This window comes from Sinohyriopsis cumingii, chromosome 12 (genome assembly GCF_028554795.1).
Source record: "Sinohyriopsis cumingii isolate HCF-2022 chromosome 12, ASM2855479v2, whole genome shotgun sequence".
Lineage (NCBI taxonomy): Eukaryota > Metazoa > Mollusca > Bivalvia > Unionida > Unionidae > Sinohyriopsis > Sinohyriopsis cumingii.
The window spans coordinates 101,332,703-101,350,375 of NC_142972.1; the positions used below are offsets into that span (position 1 = coordinate 101,332,703).

Sequence of the window (17,673 nt, forward strand, 5' to 3'; positions counted from 1 at the left end):
AGAGCTTTATTTCTTGATATAGGATTTCTTAAATTTTTCTATATACATATGCATAGACATGATTTGCATTGTACACACAACAGTTTCTGCATATGAAATGCGTAAGTTTGTACTTGAATGGGAATGCTTCATGTTAAAACTTACAGCAGTGTGCTAAGCATTGGTGCCAATTGAAAGCCATTATATTATTGTTTTATGATTTCTATTTCCCATAAATAAGAATGAAAACTATAGCTATTTCAAATGCACTGGATGAAAGTACCTCAGAGTAACCCTGATTAAATACTTTGTTCAGTCATTTTTATGAGCTGAATGCTTACATTTTCTGGTAACAAACACTTAACTTTCTTGATCAGGGACAGACTGTCATTGACGGCACAGAGCCAAGAAAAGAAACCAAATTGTCAGAAAGAGAAGAGGTTTCCTCAGCAGAAAAAGTACCCACTGTATCCAGTAAGAAAGGTATGTCAACAAGATTTTCTTGAGGCAGGGATATATCATATTCTCTTGTCCGTCTGTCTGGCTTGCTATATTATTGTCACAAGAAGTCCTGTTGTATTGATGGATTGCTGTGAAAGTTGGCAAATATACTGGTCATCAACTAAAGATGTGTAGTCTAACAAATCAACTAGCTCATGTAATTTATGTTTCAGTTAGTAAGCTTTGTGGTAAATTTAAATAATAGGCCAGTCCTTATTGGGTAAGACTATTGGATTGGAGATATCTCAACAAAAAGCATCATACTGACCCAGATTTCTTGGTCTGATCTGTCACAAAACGTCTCCATTTTAGCTGTAAATTAGATGTTATCTAGGTGAGCAATATCAGGTCCACTTGGGATCACTTATTCTAAGACTTAATGACCTTATTGGCTTTTAGCTGGATGTAATATCTTGCATTTTTAACTCCCCTGACCATAAGACCAATTGCGCTTAGGTATATCCCTACATAAGACCATAAAACCAATTGAGCTTAAGGTATATCCCTCAGTAAGACCAACGGAGCTTCAGGTGTATCCCTAAATAAGAACATAAGACTAACTGAGCTTAAGGTATATCCCTCCATAAGACCAACTGAGCTTAAGGTATATCCCATACATCAGTTGCACATAATGTGTTACAGATCATCCATGATCCAAACATCAATGATTGTTATCACTCTGGGGTCCGAATTTATGATCACAAAACTTTCAAATAGGTTTATATAATTAAATTATGGGGTTTTCATGAGTGAGATCATAGTATATTAATAAAGTGACCTTCTAATTGGCTACCACTCTGTAGACCTTATTTCTGATGCATCCCTCATACAGATCTTGGACAAGTTTGATAATGAGAGAGATCTTCACACAACTAATGCATCTTATTACCTGAAAGTTTTCGCACTATGAAAGGAATATTTCTAATCTTACTTTTTTAATCAAACTAACTAGATCAGCTATGTCCTCCTGCTTATTGGTTGATAGAATGTATTGCACACCATTTGTATTAAGCTATCCCAGTATATCATTACAAAACTTGGCATTGCAAGTAAAACTTATTCTGAAAATAACAAACTCACACCCATTTGGTAGATACAACCTGAAAGGTGTTGGGTACTTCTTTAATGGGTCATTTTCCAATATGTGCAACTGTTGCTATGGGCACAGACAACCAATTTGATGCCCATAGATTGTAATGTTATTGTTTAGCCAAATTACTGGACTTTAATGTTTAGAGTGGCAAAATACATATGAATTCTATGATATATCAAAAAGAAGACCTTTGAAATGATGAAAAATACTAGACTTGAGTGTCCAGAGTGCAAAAACATACATGCATTCAGTGAAAGATATATTCAAAATGAGACATTGGAAATGGTGAAAATTACTAAACTTCAAAGGTTAGATTGGCAATATAGTTATATGAATGACCTATCCAAAAGGAGATATTTGAATTGATGAAAATTACTAAACTTGAATGGTTAGATTGGCAAAGCACAAATGCACTCTATGAATGATCTATCAAAAAGAAATGTTTCAAATGATGAAAATGCTATACTGTGTAGCTAATTCTAGAGAAAATTCTCTTACATGTACCTTTCATAAAATTTCAGCTTCATGATATGTCTCTGCTTACATATAGCAGTGACAGCATGGTTTAAACTTCAAACCTACTACTATTTACAATATACCAGTACAAAAAACTTGTGATTAAATTTTTTTTTAAATTTTCAAGTAATTTGTTTAGCCACATCAACCTTCATTATTTTAGGTCTGGTATTTAATAAACCACCATAGGCTGGTTCCTTAGCATGGAATGGATTACCTGATTAAACCATTTTCATTTTTTTAGAAATTTATAGTCAAGGCTAACTTAAGACATTTTTATCACTATCACAAAATTGCAAAAATATTTGTTTTTTCTGAATGGAGGAGAAAGTTGATGTTATTTGTGATGCTGATCATAACAAAATATTGTGTCACGATATAAAAATAGAAAATGTAGAAAATATGAATTGCTTTACAACATATTACTATTACAGCTAAGTTCAGCTACAATGAACTGGGTAAGCATAGCTGGGTTTAAATTCTGAGGCATAGTCACCCCATCTGTGCCTTTCATCTTACAGTTCGGCAGACCACTAGAGCCATGTAGAAAGGGAATGCTAGATATACACTTGCTCGCAGTATACTTCATCTGACAGACCTGTCATTGGTCATAGGTATTTATTCAAGTTGGAATGAGGTAAATGTAACCCTGCCACTGGTCATAGGTATTTATTCAAGTTGGAATGAGCTAAATGTAACCCTCCCATTGGTCATTAATGATTATACAAGTAGGAGTGGGATAGGTGTAACCATCACATTGGTCATAGATAATTATGCAAGTTGGAATGAGATAAGTCTAGCCCTTTAACTGGACAGAAACAGTTATATACGTAGGAATGAGACAAGTGTAGATCTCTATTAACTCCATTTTTCTACTGTTTCAGAAAAGCTGCATTGTACTGTTCTGAACCGATGCTTGCCAGAGCTGATGAAGGATCTTGATGTTAGGATTGTAATGATGTACATTCAGCAGAAAGAACTTTTTGATAATGTGATAATACGTGACATCAGGGACATCTTGGTAAGGACACTGAATTGGGGAGAGGAGGTGTTCACACTCAGATGTGTATTGAGGTATATAGCGGGGTCAGTATGCATAACCCAAAGAAAGCACGTTGAAGCAAAGAAGAAAAAAGTATGTACTCATAAACTTAAAAAGTGACTGCAGTTCGAATTGGAATAAAAGAAACTAAGATATAATACTTTCCCTTTGCATTATTTAGATAAGTTCAAACAGAAAATAGTTGTTTGACTCTCAGCATTGTTATATTATCACCCACACATGTACGCACACACTCTTTTATGCATGTTTGTGTATCTATGTATACATCCACGTGATTGCAAACGTACAAGTTTTAAAAATTCTGACTTTAACATTCATTGAACAATGGAATACAGCATTTATATATTTGCTGATGTGGCTGCTCTTAATAGTTCACTAGAGGGTTTGAAGGTGATGCAAGCATCATTAACGTTCCCCTTAAACATTAAAGGAAACAAGCTATAGGAACTCTGGTATCTCTGACTTCATTTAGCTTTTAATTATCTCTACAGCAATGAGCTGTATAAACTGACCCATATTAATATGTTTCTAGGAGTATTAAGTACAACAGTCTACTCTTTATACATGCAAGTTATTTGTCTTTGTTTCTTTCTTTCTCCTAATAAGATTACTGGAACTGGTTACTGTTTATACAGGCTACAGTTAAGGGACATAAAGTATGTTGTAATGAAGGCCTGTGTCTCCTTCTCTATTTTTGTCTTAATGAGAGAGCTGGAAAGTTTGTTGTTATAAATGAAAACATGTCGTGAAGTATGTAAGTAAAAGCAAAATGCCTTTTGGGTTGCACATTGAGATCAGGCAGTTAGATTATTATACAGTTGATGTGTCAATTTGTAGCTCAGTTGATCCTAGACCTGCGCAGCTTTTCACCTAGCATTAAAGTTATAATTTAGACTTCCTCTCCAGAGTTGGCCTTCATCTTGGTACAGTTCCGATTATCACAGGTGCTTGAAAATATGCATATTTTGTTGTTAGATTCTTTTAAAAAAATATTGCAAATAGTCTTATTTCCAAATGCTTAAGAGGACCTTTTAATAGGGAGTAACAGAGTGCACTCCCTTGTGTAAGTCACTAACATGCTAATCCCAGGGAGAATCAACATCACTTTCCAGGATAAGAAAGTTGTTAGCATCCCAGTCCTGGTTGGCATGAGTTGCACTTTCTGGTTTAAGTAATGTGCTTATCCCATTATGGAGCTAATACACTTCCCTCTTTAAAGAAATCATTAACACTTTAGAGCAAGTTCCACCACCCTGGCTCCAAGGACATTATGTTTTCTTGTTCATTGTTGATTGAGTCCAATCATTTTGATGATCTTTGTCACCTGACCTTAACATTACCATACACTGAGGAGTTGCCATAAAAAATATTTGAGTTTGACAAATGATAACTTTTCTTTAACGAGTCATTGTGCTTTTTTGTATTTTTGTAATACATTTTCCACTTATATTTTTTTATTTACATATTTTCCCAAACTAAGGAACAAAGCATTACATTTGATAACATTGGGTGAATCATAGACATATGACACTGGTTGCTATTATGTGAATTAGCATCCCTTTGATCGCCTGCTTCCCATAATCAACATCAATGTGTTTGGTAACCAAATAATGATTTATACATGCTTTAAGTGGCCAATGGGTCATATCAACAGTGATCTATGCGTGCAGATTAAACAGTGAATCAATATATAAATGTTTCTTATTCAGCGCTTATTAAACTTGACTGTACAAAAGCCAATCCAGATAAGGGTTATTCAACATTTACATAACATGCCTGAAAAGGCAATCCAAATTAGGGTAATTCGGTGTTCACAAACTTGCCTATGAAGGCAATCCAAGTAATGGTTATTCAGTGCATACAAAACTTGCCTATGAAGGCAATCCAAGTAATGGTTATTCAGTGCATACAAAACGTGCCTGAGAAGGCAGTCCGAGTAATGGTTATTCATGCATAAAAAACGTGCCTGAGAAGGCAATCCAGATATTGGTTATTCAGTGCATACAAAATGTGCCTGAGAAGACAATCCAAATATTAGTTATTCAGTGCATACAAAACGTGCCTGAGAAGGTAATCCAAATATTGGTTCATGTGATGCTAACTGTAGTGTGAACAGCTCATGCTAAGTTGATTTATGCAAGCTTCCAGAACAGTTCTCTGCTTTATAAATGTATGCATGCTGTCATGTATTAAGGAAATTAGAGTTTTGCAATGGTGCACTAATTAACAGATCAGCAATGATTTAATGTATAGGTTTCATTGAAGTGAGCACAGTATAGTAATGTCTTATATAATATTAATCTAAGAGAGAACAACGGTATACATTTATTGTATGCATTTAATATTCCATTATTATTATTATTTCTATTAATATTTATATTAATGATATTTTGTTCAAAGGCCAAGTTTGAAATGTGCACCTGCATACAGAGGTCACCTGTGTACATTGAAAACAGTTTGACTTGTTGCCATGGGTAACTGCTACTGACAGGTTTGAGAGGATTGTTAATGCAATCCAGATGAGCTATACCTGGCCCACTCAGATCTGTTGATCAAGTAACGGGCCCACTTCTATAGAAATGGAACATTTGAAGTATCTGCAGGATTTTTAAAACTTCATAATTAATCACCCTGCAATGATTTTGCTTTGAGAAGGATAAATTGTCACTTTCTCAGAATTTTTATAAAATGAGATGAATGCAAAAATGGCTTTAATTACATGGAAAAGTTATATTCAGGGTTTGGTTGTTGTTGTTATAGGGTTTAACACCATTTTTCAGCACAAGATAGGCTATACATGGCGGCCAGTATTAATGGTGGAGGAAGAACCCCGGAAAACCCCGGAAAGAACCACTGAGCCACGAGAAGCTACTGGCAAGCTTTCTCACATACCCACATTGGCCGAATCTGAGACTCGAACCCACGCAGACAGAGGTGAGATTGCAGTCATCCATACGGAGAGCACTTTGAAACACTCGGCCACTCGGGGGCCCCTCAGGGTTTGGAGGAAGTTCTTAAAATGTTTTAGGTGGAGCATGCAGACTCTCTTGTTGCTACATGTATTCACTGTCAGACCATACGATTAGTTATTTGCCAGTTTCAGCTTCATGTCAGGCATCATAAGGTAGCATTGGCAATATCTAGTCATAAACTTTATTATTTTTCAGCGAAGACATGACAATTAAAATCCAGACAAAGGACATTTGATTGGTCTGTTTCAGGTCCAACATATTTATGTCAATCAGATTATTGGATTCTAGCTTCACTTTTTTTGGTGACACTTAGACCTAGTTTTTAATGCTTGAATTTTTACATATCCTGCCTTTTCCAATTATTGACTTTGTAAAACAGCACTGTTTCCGTTCTGTGATTTTAGAGGAATAAAGAATAACATCTGAGATTGTATGATTTACCACTGTTTCCTTTGTATGACTTAATAGGAGAATAAAACGACATCTGATGCTATATTAAAGCTCATACAACTGATCCAGCAAAGACACCAAGATACCTATGAACAGTTTAAGGAATGTCTGGTACTGGCCAAACAAGCAGAATTAAAAGTTATGCTGGAAGAAGAGGAAGCAAACCTTGCTCAAGAAATCATAGGAAAACATCAGGGAAGAGGTTGGTCTTTAGCTCATCTGCTTGTAATGACAAGAGAATTTATGGTATGGTATTGTGAGCATTATTCATCATCATTTCACAGTTGCTAGTTACAACTTCTCAAGCTGACTTTAAAAAAATTTGACTGATTTGAAGAAAATCATCCTGGCATGAAGCTCTTTCAGATTTGTTCAAAGGATTTTAGTTCACAATCACAATTACTAATAACGCAAAAACCTTGACACAGCTTCTCAAAAACAACTCAGTAGAATTTAAACAAATTTGATAAAAGATATCCTAGCATGAAACATGTTCAGATTTGCTCAGCAGTGTTGAGCTACCATAAAGCACATCCTCTGTTTCCGGAAACAGAAAACCTTGAAACGGCATCATCTGAAAAACCATTCAACACAATTTGATTAAATTTGAGAGTATACTTATGGAGGTCTGTTGGATTTGTTAAAATGATGCCATTCCACCCACAAGTGTAGTCAACATGCCAGCCTATCCTCAAGTATAGCCATTATGCCAATCTACTCACAAGGATAGTCATCATGCCAGTCTATCCCTAAGTATAATCATCATGCCAATCTATCCTCAAGTATAATATCATGCCAGTCCACCCACATGTATAATCATCATGCCAGTCTATCCTCAAGTATAATCATTATGCCAGTCTATCCTCAAGTATAATCATCATGCCAGTCCACCCTCAAGCATAATCATCATGCCAGTCCACCCACAAGTATATTCATCATGCCAATCTACTCACAATTATAGTCATCATGCCAGTCCACCCACAAATATAGTCATCATGCCAGTCCACCCACAAGTATAATCATTATGTCATTCCGCCCACAAATATAATCATCATCCCAATCTATTCACAAGTCCAGCAAGAATGCTGACTATGAGTATGCAGAGAACGTTATGCAGTATATATATATATATATATATATATATATATATATATATATATATATAAAACAAGTATGTGCTCCAGGCTTTTCCTCTTTCCAATGTACAGCTTCAGTATATGTGTGATTTTGCATTTACAAACTAACATGTTAATTATCCAAGTGAGTAATATGGTACCTACTTGGGCCTATAGTTAGCTTCCCCAGCTGTGTGGCCAAGTGATCTTATGGTATGGCTCTGCATTCATTATCCATCTTATGTTATATTTCTGGAGAGCCATGGTAGCATATAGCATCTGGCCTTATTTAGCTTTTAATAAAAACTAACTTTGAATGCATTTTTTATCTAAAACGAAGTACTTGAACAGATTTGTCCAAACTTGATAAACAGTATACTGGCATTAAAGTTTATTAGACATAAGCAAATTTTGATTTGCCATTATGAGGTAGGGCCTCAATACTAAAACTAGAAAGAAAAACAAACCTAGAATAACCTCAGAAACTGTCCAGCAGGAATTGACCAGATTTCTCAGAAAGAATTAGAGAATGATGGCTGTACAGGGTTTCGCAACTTTTGCTGATCGATACATCCAAGAAGGACTGTCAACAGAATTTCTGAATTAGGAGACCAAGAGCATCAAATCCTAGAACTCTAGAATACTTGCCATTTTGTTAGATTCATAATCCCAATAGTCCTAAAATTTGCTAATGCCTTCTTGTAAAACCTTGTTTTGAAAAATCAAAATTGACTAATTTATGATATAAACAAGAATAAAAATGCAGCAGTCCTAGATTGCTAACCATGGAACTAGTGACAAGGTTTAAATTTATTGGTATAGATGCATTCCTTTAGCATGAGGTTAAATAATTTCTATCTTATAACAGTTTTCCTAACACAGACTAATCCCAGATACACACTTTGGATGGTCGATGCAAAACTTTGGAACTTGGTTTGCAGAAATTGAACATGTGTTATCCGTCTTGATTTAATATAATGTTATAATGTACATATGTATTATTTCAGCAACACATGTACCATCTATGGGCCATATAAATAAATATCTATCATTACAGCAACACACTGACCAACTAAAATCCATGTAAATATATCTCTTATATGTTTTACTTCACACTTACATTCATCTTTTTTGAGGTCACTTTTACATGTCTCAAAACACGTGCTATCTGCAAGAGTGAATTTCTGGGTCATCGTTACACAGAATAAAACTATTTCAATAAATGTATACCCTCAGTTCTTGACACCTCGAATATAAATGTGACACATTTCTAACACATGGAAATTTGATCATGTGTATTTTAGTGGTGCACATTAATTGTGTCTTGAAATATCAGTATTAATTACCATTGAATATACTGGATACTGACTTTGCCTTGATCATGTTGGTTTGTAGCATAATGTTCATTCTTGATAAAACTGGATCCTGAGTTTGCCTTGATCATGTTGGTTTATAGCATAATGCTCATTCTTGACAAAACTGGATACTGAGTTTGTCTTGATCATGTCGGTTTGTAGCATAATGTTCATTCTTAATAAAACTGGATACTGAGTATGCCTTGATCATGTTGGTTTGTAGCATAATGTTCATTCTTGATAAAACTGAATACTGAGTATGCCTTGATCATGTTGGTTTGTAGCATAATGTTCATTCTTGATAAAACTGGATACTGAATTTGCCTTGATCATGTTGGTTTGTAGCATAATGTTCATTCTTGATAAAACTGGATACTGAGTTTGCCTTGATCATGTTGGTTTGTAGCATAATGTTCATTCTTGATAAAACTGGATACTGAGTTTGCCTTGATCATGTTGGTTTGTAGCGTAATGTTCATTCTTGATAAAACTGGATACTGAGTTTGCCTTGATCATGTTGGTTTGTAGCATACTGTTCATTCTTGATAAATTGATAAAACTGGACACTGAGTTTGCCTTGATCATGTTGGTTTGTAGCATAATGTTCATTCTTGATAAAACTGGATACTGAGTTTGCGTTGATCATGTTGGTTTGTAGCATAATGTTCATTCTTGATAAAACTGGATACTGAATTTGCCTTGATCATGTTGGTTTGTAGCATAATGTTCATTCTTGATAAAACTGGATACTGAGTTTGCCTTGATCATGTTGGTTTGTAGCATAATGTTCATTCTTGATAAAACTGGATACTGAGTTTGCGTTGATCATGTTGGTTTGTAGCATAATGTTGTTTCTTGATAAATTGATAAAACTGGACACTGAGTTTGCCTTGATCAAGTTTGTTTTTTAGCATGATGTTCATTCTTGATAAAACTGGATACTGAGTTTGCCTTGATCATGTTGGTTTGTAGCATAATGTTCATTCTTGATAAATTGATAAAACTGGATACTGAGTATGCCTTGATATGTTGGTTTGTAGCATAATATTCATTCTTGATAAAACTGGATACTGAGTTTGCCTTGATCATGTTGGTTTGTAGGATAATGTTCATTCTTGATAAAACTGGATACTGAGTTTGCGTTGATCATGTTGGTTTGTAGCATAATGTTCATTCTTGATAAAACTGGATACTGAGTTTGTCTTGAATGTGTTTTATTGCATGATAATAAGATTGAAGTGTTGCTATAGACTATTGATATTTTTATGTATTCAAGAATGACTACATGCATCCATATATACTCATGATTGACTAAATGCATTCACCTGTATTTGATAATGACTACATGCATCCATATGTATTCATGATTGACTACATGTATCATATATACTCAGTAATAACTACATGCATGCATATGTATTTAAGAATGATTACATGTATCCATATGTACTCATGATTGACTACATACATTGATATGTACTTGTTATTGACTACTTGCATCGATATGTACATGTTATTGGCTACATGCATCCATATGTACTTGTTACTGACTACATGCATCGATATGTACATGTTATTGACTACATGCATCGATATGTACATGTTTTTGACTACATGCATCGATATGTACATGTTTTTGACTACATGCATCGATATGTACATGTTACTGACTACATGCATCAATATGTACATGTTATTGACTACATGCATCGATGTGTACATGTTATTGACTACATGCATCGATATGTACATGTTATTAACTACATGCATTCATATGTTGTCATTGACCATACACATATGTACTCATTATTGATCAGATGTATCCAATTATACTGACTAGTAACCAAAGGCATCCTTATATGCTTAATATTGATCACAGGCATCAATGTGTACTCAATATAGGCCATTCTGTACACATTTCATAAATATTTTAACATGACAGTAGTTCCAGTAGAAACTAAATTTGATTGGAATTCCAGTTATGTTACCATATAACACTTACTTTATTTTTAATAATAGCAACATTTGATAAAATGATCCTGTTTAAATGTTTTCACTTTCAGCTTTATCAACTTCTGAACTGAAAACAAGACCACAACTACGTGTTGCGCCCACATCTGTGGCAGAAACAACTCATTCATCAAAAGCCCAGACATCAGCAACCAAAACATCAACAACTTCTGTATCAACAACAAAAGCAGTAGCAACTGCTGTACCCACAACAATAGAACTAACAACTCAGTCTCCAACAGTAGAACAAACAACTCAGTCTCCAACAGTAGAACTAACAACTCAGTCTCCAACAACAGAACTAACAACTCAGTCTCCAAGTATCCAGACATCAATAACTAAAGCTTCAGTAACTACTGAACCAGTGACGAAAGCACTAGCACCTGCTGCACCCAAAACTACAGTGCAAACAACTCAGTCAACAAATATTCAGGTTACAGATACCAAATCTTCAACAGCTGCTGCATCAATTGTGAAATCTCAATCAACTGCTGCACCCTCAACTGAGGATTCAGCTATGAAATCAAAACGATCCAAGGCATGTTACTTGATGTGAACTCTACAACTGTTTTGATGATTTATGACCATAAAAAATCATGGACTCTTTGAGGGAATGTGCTTTTCTAACAATTTGTGACCCTATATGTTAAGGATTGCCTCCTTTTTTATCATTATATTTTGCTTCATGCACACTATACAGAATTGTAGCATCTGTAACTTTTATATTTTTTATGTAATATTTCATTTTTACATTTATTTGAAATAGTTCATCTTCCCAATGTTTGTCTTCAATTCTGTTTACATTTTTGATATAAAAATTTTTAATCAGCACAATATCGCCATTACAGTGTTAATGTGCCATAAATATAATAAATACACACATACAAAAATACATCCAACCACTGCAGCACGAACATCAAAGACTTCAGTGTCTGCTGCACTAACAACAAGGGTCAAACAAATGGAGGACCTTAAACTATGGCAACAATACCTGCTGCACCAATATCCAAGGTTTCAACAACTTGCTTTAACAACTGCTGCATCTACAGCCAAGGTTTCAGCAACTGGTGTAACAACTGCTGCACCTGCAGCCAAGGTTTCAGCAACTGGTGTAACAACTGCTGCACCTGCAGCCAAGGTTTCAGCAACTGGTGTAACAACTGCTGCACCTACAGCCAAGGTTTCAACAAGTGCTGCACTTACAGTCATAACTGTAGTAGCTGCTACACCAACAATAAGGGTTCCAACAACTGCATTATCAGCAACCATGGCTGCAACAATTGATGCACTCATAACCAATGCTTAGATAACTGCAGCTCCAACAACCATATCTTGCTGCTCCTAAAGCCAAGACCTCATGAACAAAACTGCAACAACCGATGCACCTACAAAGATTCAACAATGGCTCACCTACAACCATAGTTACAACAACTGCTGCACCAACAAGTAAATCTCCAATCGCTGCTGTATCAACAACCACGGTTTCAGCAACTACTGTAGCTACAAATGGTACACTTGCAACCAAGGCTGCAACAACTGCTGCACCACAAAGTTAGAATCCAACATCCGCTATACTAACAACCAACCCAACAAAAACTACTGCACAAAAAGCATCTGCTGCAACATTTGCTGTGCCAGTAATTGAGGCTGTAACTAGTTCGATTCCTACTACTAATCTTCCAAAAAACTGCTTTGACGACAACCTAGGTTTGAACATGTGAAGTACCATTTACCAAGGTTCTAATATGTGCTGTGCAAACAACCAAGGTTCAAACAAATTGTTGTGCCAACAACCAAGGTTCCAGCAACTGTTGTGCCAACAACCAAGGTACCAATGCATGCCATGGCAACAACCTTGGTTCCAGTATGTGTTGGGCCAACAAGCAAGGTTCCAACAAGTGTTGCACACGCAAACAATTGTTGCACTTACAGCAAAGGTTCCAACAATTTCTGCTAATAAACCAAAGTTTCACCAATTATATCTTCAAGCAAGGCTCCAAGAAAAGTTGCATCTACAAGCAAGATTTAATCAACTGCTGTACTAACAACTTTTGCATCAAGTCATCGACTTTTGCATCAAGTCATCAAGAACTGCAGTACCTATAATGAAGACTCCAACGTTTGCACATACGAATGATCCAAAATTTGAGTTAAAGCATGTCCACCTAGATAAATAGACAAGCTGCCAATCTATATTATCCTATTTTGTGAATTTGAGTTAGAGGGAGTGGAAATGTGAGATCATATCAAGTTAGGATAAACAAAATGCCAATGTTTCATTAAAATATCATAATCGATTTATAAGTCACATATGAACAAGGATAGAGGTCTTGAAATTATATTTTTCCTTCCTGTAACAGGGGTCAAGCAAGACTTGATTTTTAGGGAGAAGTGACTTCTCCTTTTGGACAGTACGGGGAAAAGTGTGTGCTAAAAAGGGAGAAATGCGAGCAAAGCAAGAAACACTATATATATATATATATATATATATATATATATATATATATATATATATATATATATATATATATATCTTACTGCATTTTCTTATTTTAATAATGCTTTTAAATTCTCAGTATGCATGTAACATAGTTTTAACCAATACTTGAACAATCGGTTATATGTTGAACATGTATATCTTCATACCCATTGCATGCATACTTATAGCCATATATGTATGTTTGAACTGAGGTAAATGTAGTGTATTTTGGCCATATGACTTATAAAAGCACAGTAGGAACTATACATACATGTGATTAAGTTTAACTACAGAAGTAACAAGATTTGAGTCTTGCAATTGCAATTTGGTAATAATGCTTATTAAACTATCAGTCAAAAAGATTTGTAACCTACTTTGAAACAACCCCTACAACATGTACATTGGAACACATGCACAAGTGACTTCAAACCATACTCTTGGTTTTGATTTAATTGTTCCCGATTATACATTACTGCTACTATTCGTAGACAACACACTGAAGCATTAAACTTGATATATGGCTGAATCGGACCCTTTTTACCAAATGAACACAACCAAGAAAATGTATTGCACCATGTGAGAGCATCTATTTTTAGAAAGAGGAATTTTCTTAATATAACCACTCACTTTCTAGTTTCATTACAAAAATCCATTAATATGACTGCATATTTATGGTTTTATTCTTTGTACAGGTAGAAATGACTTGCATTTGCTAAATAGTATTTGCTTCACTATTACATGTATATATTTGGGCCCTGAGTGGTCTAAAGCGCTCAATGCCATATCTCCTCTGGCTGCATGGGTTCGAGTCTCGGATTCGCCAAAATATGGGAATGTGAGAAAGCTTGCCAGTAGCTTCTCGTGAGTCGTGGTTCTTTTTGGAGGATTTCTCGGGTTCTTCCTCCACCATTACTACTGGCCGCCATGTATAGCCTATCATGTGCTGTAAAATGGCGTTAAACACAACAACAACTATATATATTTTTCGTATTTTCCGGTATGTGTGTTTTTCCATGTATAACTGTTTTCAGTGTTTGTTTATTGTATGCTTTTATATTTTCATTTCTTGCATAATATAATTTATTTTCATCCTAGGTTGTCACATTTTCAAGTTTGTTTTTTACTGTTTGATGTTTATAGATTTGCAATCGAATGCACTGTTTCTGCATAATTGTCATAGACAATCATTATCGTTCAGATACTCAGACTTTTCATAGTTGTTATTAGTTGTATTAATTGTCATGTGTCTCCAAAAATGAGGTGTACTTATGGTACATTGTCTCTAGAAGAGATATGTTTATTTGATACAACATTTTTTGAATATCACCATCTTTTTGGCTGGTGGGCAACTGTTACACAATTCACTATCATTCCCATTTCTTAAGTACATGCCCTTTATCTATTCATTCATTCAGACTTCAGAACTTTTTGTAACTGTTATACTGCATGCAGTTGAATGTCCATTGTTTGTCAAAGAGAGATAACTCTTCTTCATAGAAAATGCCAGGAATGTCCATGGTCAAAGAAAGATAAACTCTTGGTTATTTGTCATGTCTTGCATATTCGTTATCTTCAGCATATGACTTAAAAATACTTGCCTGATTGTAACCTGTTTATAAATGAATGTATGACTTAAAACTACTTGCCTGATAGTAACCTGTTTATAAATGACTGGATGACTTAAAACTACTTGCCTGATTGTAACCTGTTTATAAATGAATGTATGACTTAAAACTACTTGCCTGATAGTAACCTGTTTATAAATGACTAGATGACTTAAAACTACTTGCCTGATTGTAACCTGTTTATAAATGACTGGATGACTTAAAACTACTTGCCTGATTGTAACCTATTTATAAATGACTGGATGACTTAAAACTACTTGCCTGATTATGACCTGTTTATAAATGACTGAATGACTTAAAACTGCTTGCCTGATTGTAACCTGTTTATAAATGATTGGATGACTTAAAACTACTTGCCTGATTGTAATCTGTTTATAAATGACTGGATGACTTAAAGCTACTTGCCTGATTATAATCTGTTTATAAATGACTGGATGACTTAAAACTACTTGCCTGATTGTAATCTGTTTATAAATGACTGGATGACTTAAAACTACTTGCCTGATTGTAATTTGTTTATAAATGACTGGATGACTTAAAGCTAACTGCTACATTTCTACCAGTTTAAAAAAAGCTAGATGACTAGTATATGCTGGAATGACTAAAAGTTTGTTTCTGTAGGGATATTTTCAATGAAGTTCGCTGTGTGGATATAAGGAATTTAGAATGAGTGTATATGTCAATATTGTAATGACAGTATGCATTATATACATATGTGGTCTTTGCTTTAAATGAAAAATTTATGTATTTATAGTACTTCTCTTTTGATATAATGATTTAAGATGGCAGTTCTACCACTGAAACACAAACAGTTCTTACAGCTCCCTATTTGTACAGCCAGATAGATGAGTCAACTGACTTGTAGCACCATTGCATAAAGCATTACATAATATCATGACATTTCTATGAAACCTGACGTTCTTGCTATAGCAGGGTCTCATTGTATGCATTCATCTGCTTTGACAATATTTGTAAAATTCTATTACAGTATTGTTTTATAATTCCCTTCACTATGGCTGTTCATTCAGCATTTATTCAGTTTTCAATCTGAATGACTCTTCAAATACGAAATTCACTCCTAATGTAAGTTTGTGCTATTATTTATATGTGCCTTGATTTTTATGGAGCTTTTCTTATTAGTTTTAAGGAAAGTACATGATGGTAATTTTCTGCCATTACAAGATTGTTTCCTTTCTGCTTCGTGTTACAATTTATTGGCTACAGATCAGCTTATTGGGATGAAAACATTTCACAGTTATACTAAATCTGGATAAAATTTAATGTGCATGTTTGCTGGCATTTGTGTAAAGAGATCAAGAACAAACTATCCGAGTCAAGAATCAAACCCACTTCGTCTCACAGTCAGGTTTACATACCACTAAACTAAAATACTGATTAGTAAGTGGTCACAGATACTTAGACTGCTACCTAGCTGTAATTTTTTACTTGCATGGATGAATTTAATATTTTGTTTTGCATTTCAGTTTGATCTTATTTATTTTATAGCTTGGTCCACTTCAAGGTCATGCCATTTATTAAAGGACGTGTGATTATCACAGATATTAATAGTTCTAAGTAAAAATTCTCCTTTTCCTCATAGGTTTTGTATACCACATATCTTTTTATCAAAATATGATTTGACTCCCTATGGACACAAGATAATTCATTAGGTGGACCATATGCATGGGGTACTCATGCTTTTGCACTTATACATAATAAGCACCTGGAGTAAGTAAGTCCCTTATTAAAGCCCCTGCTTTTATAATTGAAGTCCAGACCCTTCAAAAGATTTCTGCTTTATGTTTCTATACAAATCTACTATGATCCACCTGGCTGGTCTGCCTCTCTTTTTATCTGATTCTGCTTACAAATAAAAGGCATAAACCCTGAATGATCAGAATTTTTATTTCTATTCCGAATTGAACCCTGTGACATACGTAAATGATAAAATTATTTTTTGTCGTTACAATAAATTCTTCGTTATTTTAAACCACCTGTTTCAAGTCTTTGGGATGATTATGCAACCACCACACTAGATAGATAAAATGTATTAGGTATGTTTGTGTATGTAGGTGGTGTGATTAGTAATTAATCAGTTTTATATTACACCATAGAAAGCTTGCACAAACCTCATGTATGTCAGTTTGAATCCTATAGGGTAGGAAATGACAAAAACATTCAAGTAGGATTTAGTTATGTAGCAAATGGCATTAACATAAGAGATTTCTCAACTGTATATACTGTATTTATATTTAGTTCATTTTTCTTTGATTACCATGCAGTTTTCTCCCTTTATTTTCTTTAAACGATAAACTTGCTGGTATTCGGGGAGGAGAGGGAGTTTGTCATTTGTTTTTCTGCCAGCAATCAAGCTGTAGAATTGCAAAGTTTGTAATATTGTATCTTATATTATTGAGTTGAGGAGAGTTCATAAAATATTATGTCAAACAAATGATGAATAAAAGTCAATTACTGTGGTTATGTATCTTTTAATTGGTACCAAATAGCCTGTATT

The 17,673-nt window shown here is 34.6% G+C and overlaps 1 protein-coding gene and 1 long non-coding RNA gene across 2 annotated transcripts in view; both read left to right on the forward strand.

Annotated features, from left to right (window-relative positions):
* LOC149787114 (uncharacterized) overlaps window positions 1-17,635 on the forward strand; it is a 67,766-nt gene extending 50,131 nt beyond the window's left edge. Inside the window, exons 10-13 of the mRNA XM_089978078.1 lie at window positions 357-462; window positions 2,974-3,110; window positions 6,593-6,776; window positions 11,108-17,635. Coding sequence (XP_089834204.1) covers window positions 357-462; window positions 2,974-3,110; window positions 6,593-6,776; window positions 11,108-11,610 — 930 coding nt within the window. The 3' untranslated portion in view covers window positions 11,611-17,635. The remainder of the gene's footprint in view (window positions 1-356; window positions 463-2,973; window positions 3,111-6,592; window positions 6,777-11,107) is intronic.
* LOC149787107 (uncharacterized) overlaps window positions 1-17,673 on the forward strand; it is a 458,590-nt gene that overhangs the window by 370,292 nt on the left and 70,625 nt on the right. The window lies entirely within an intron of this gene.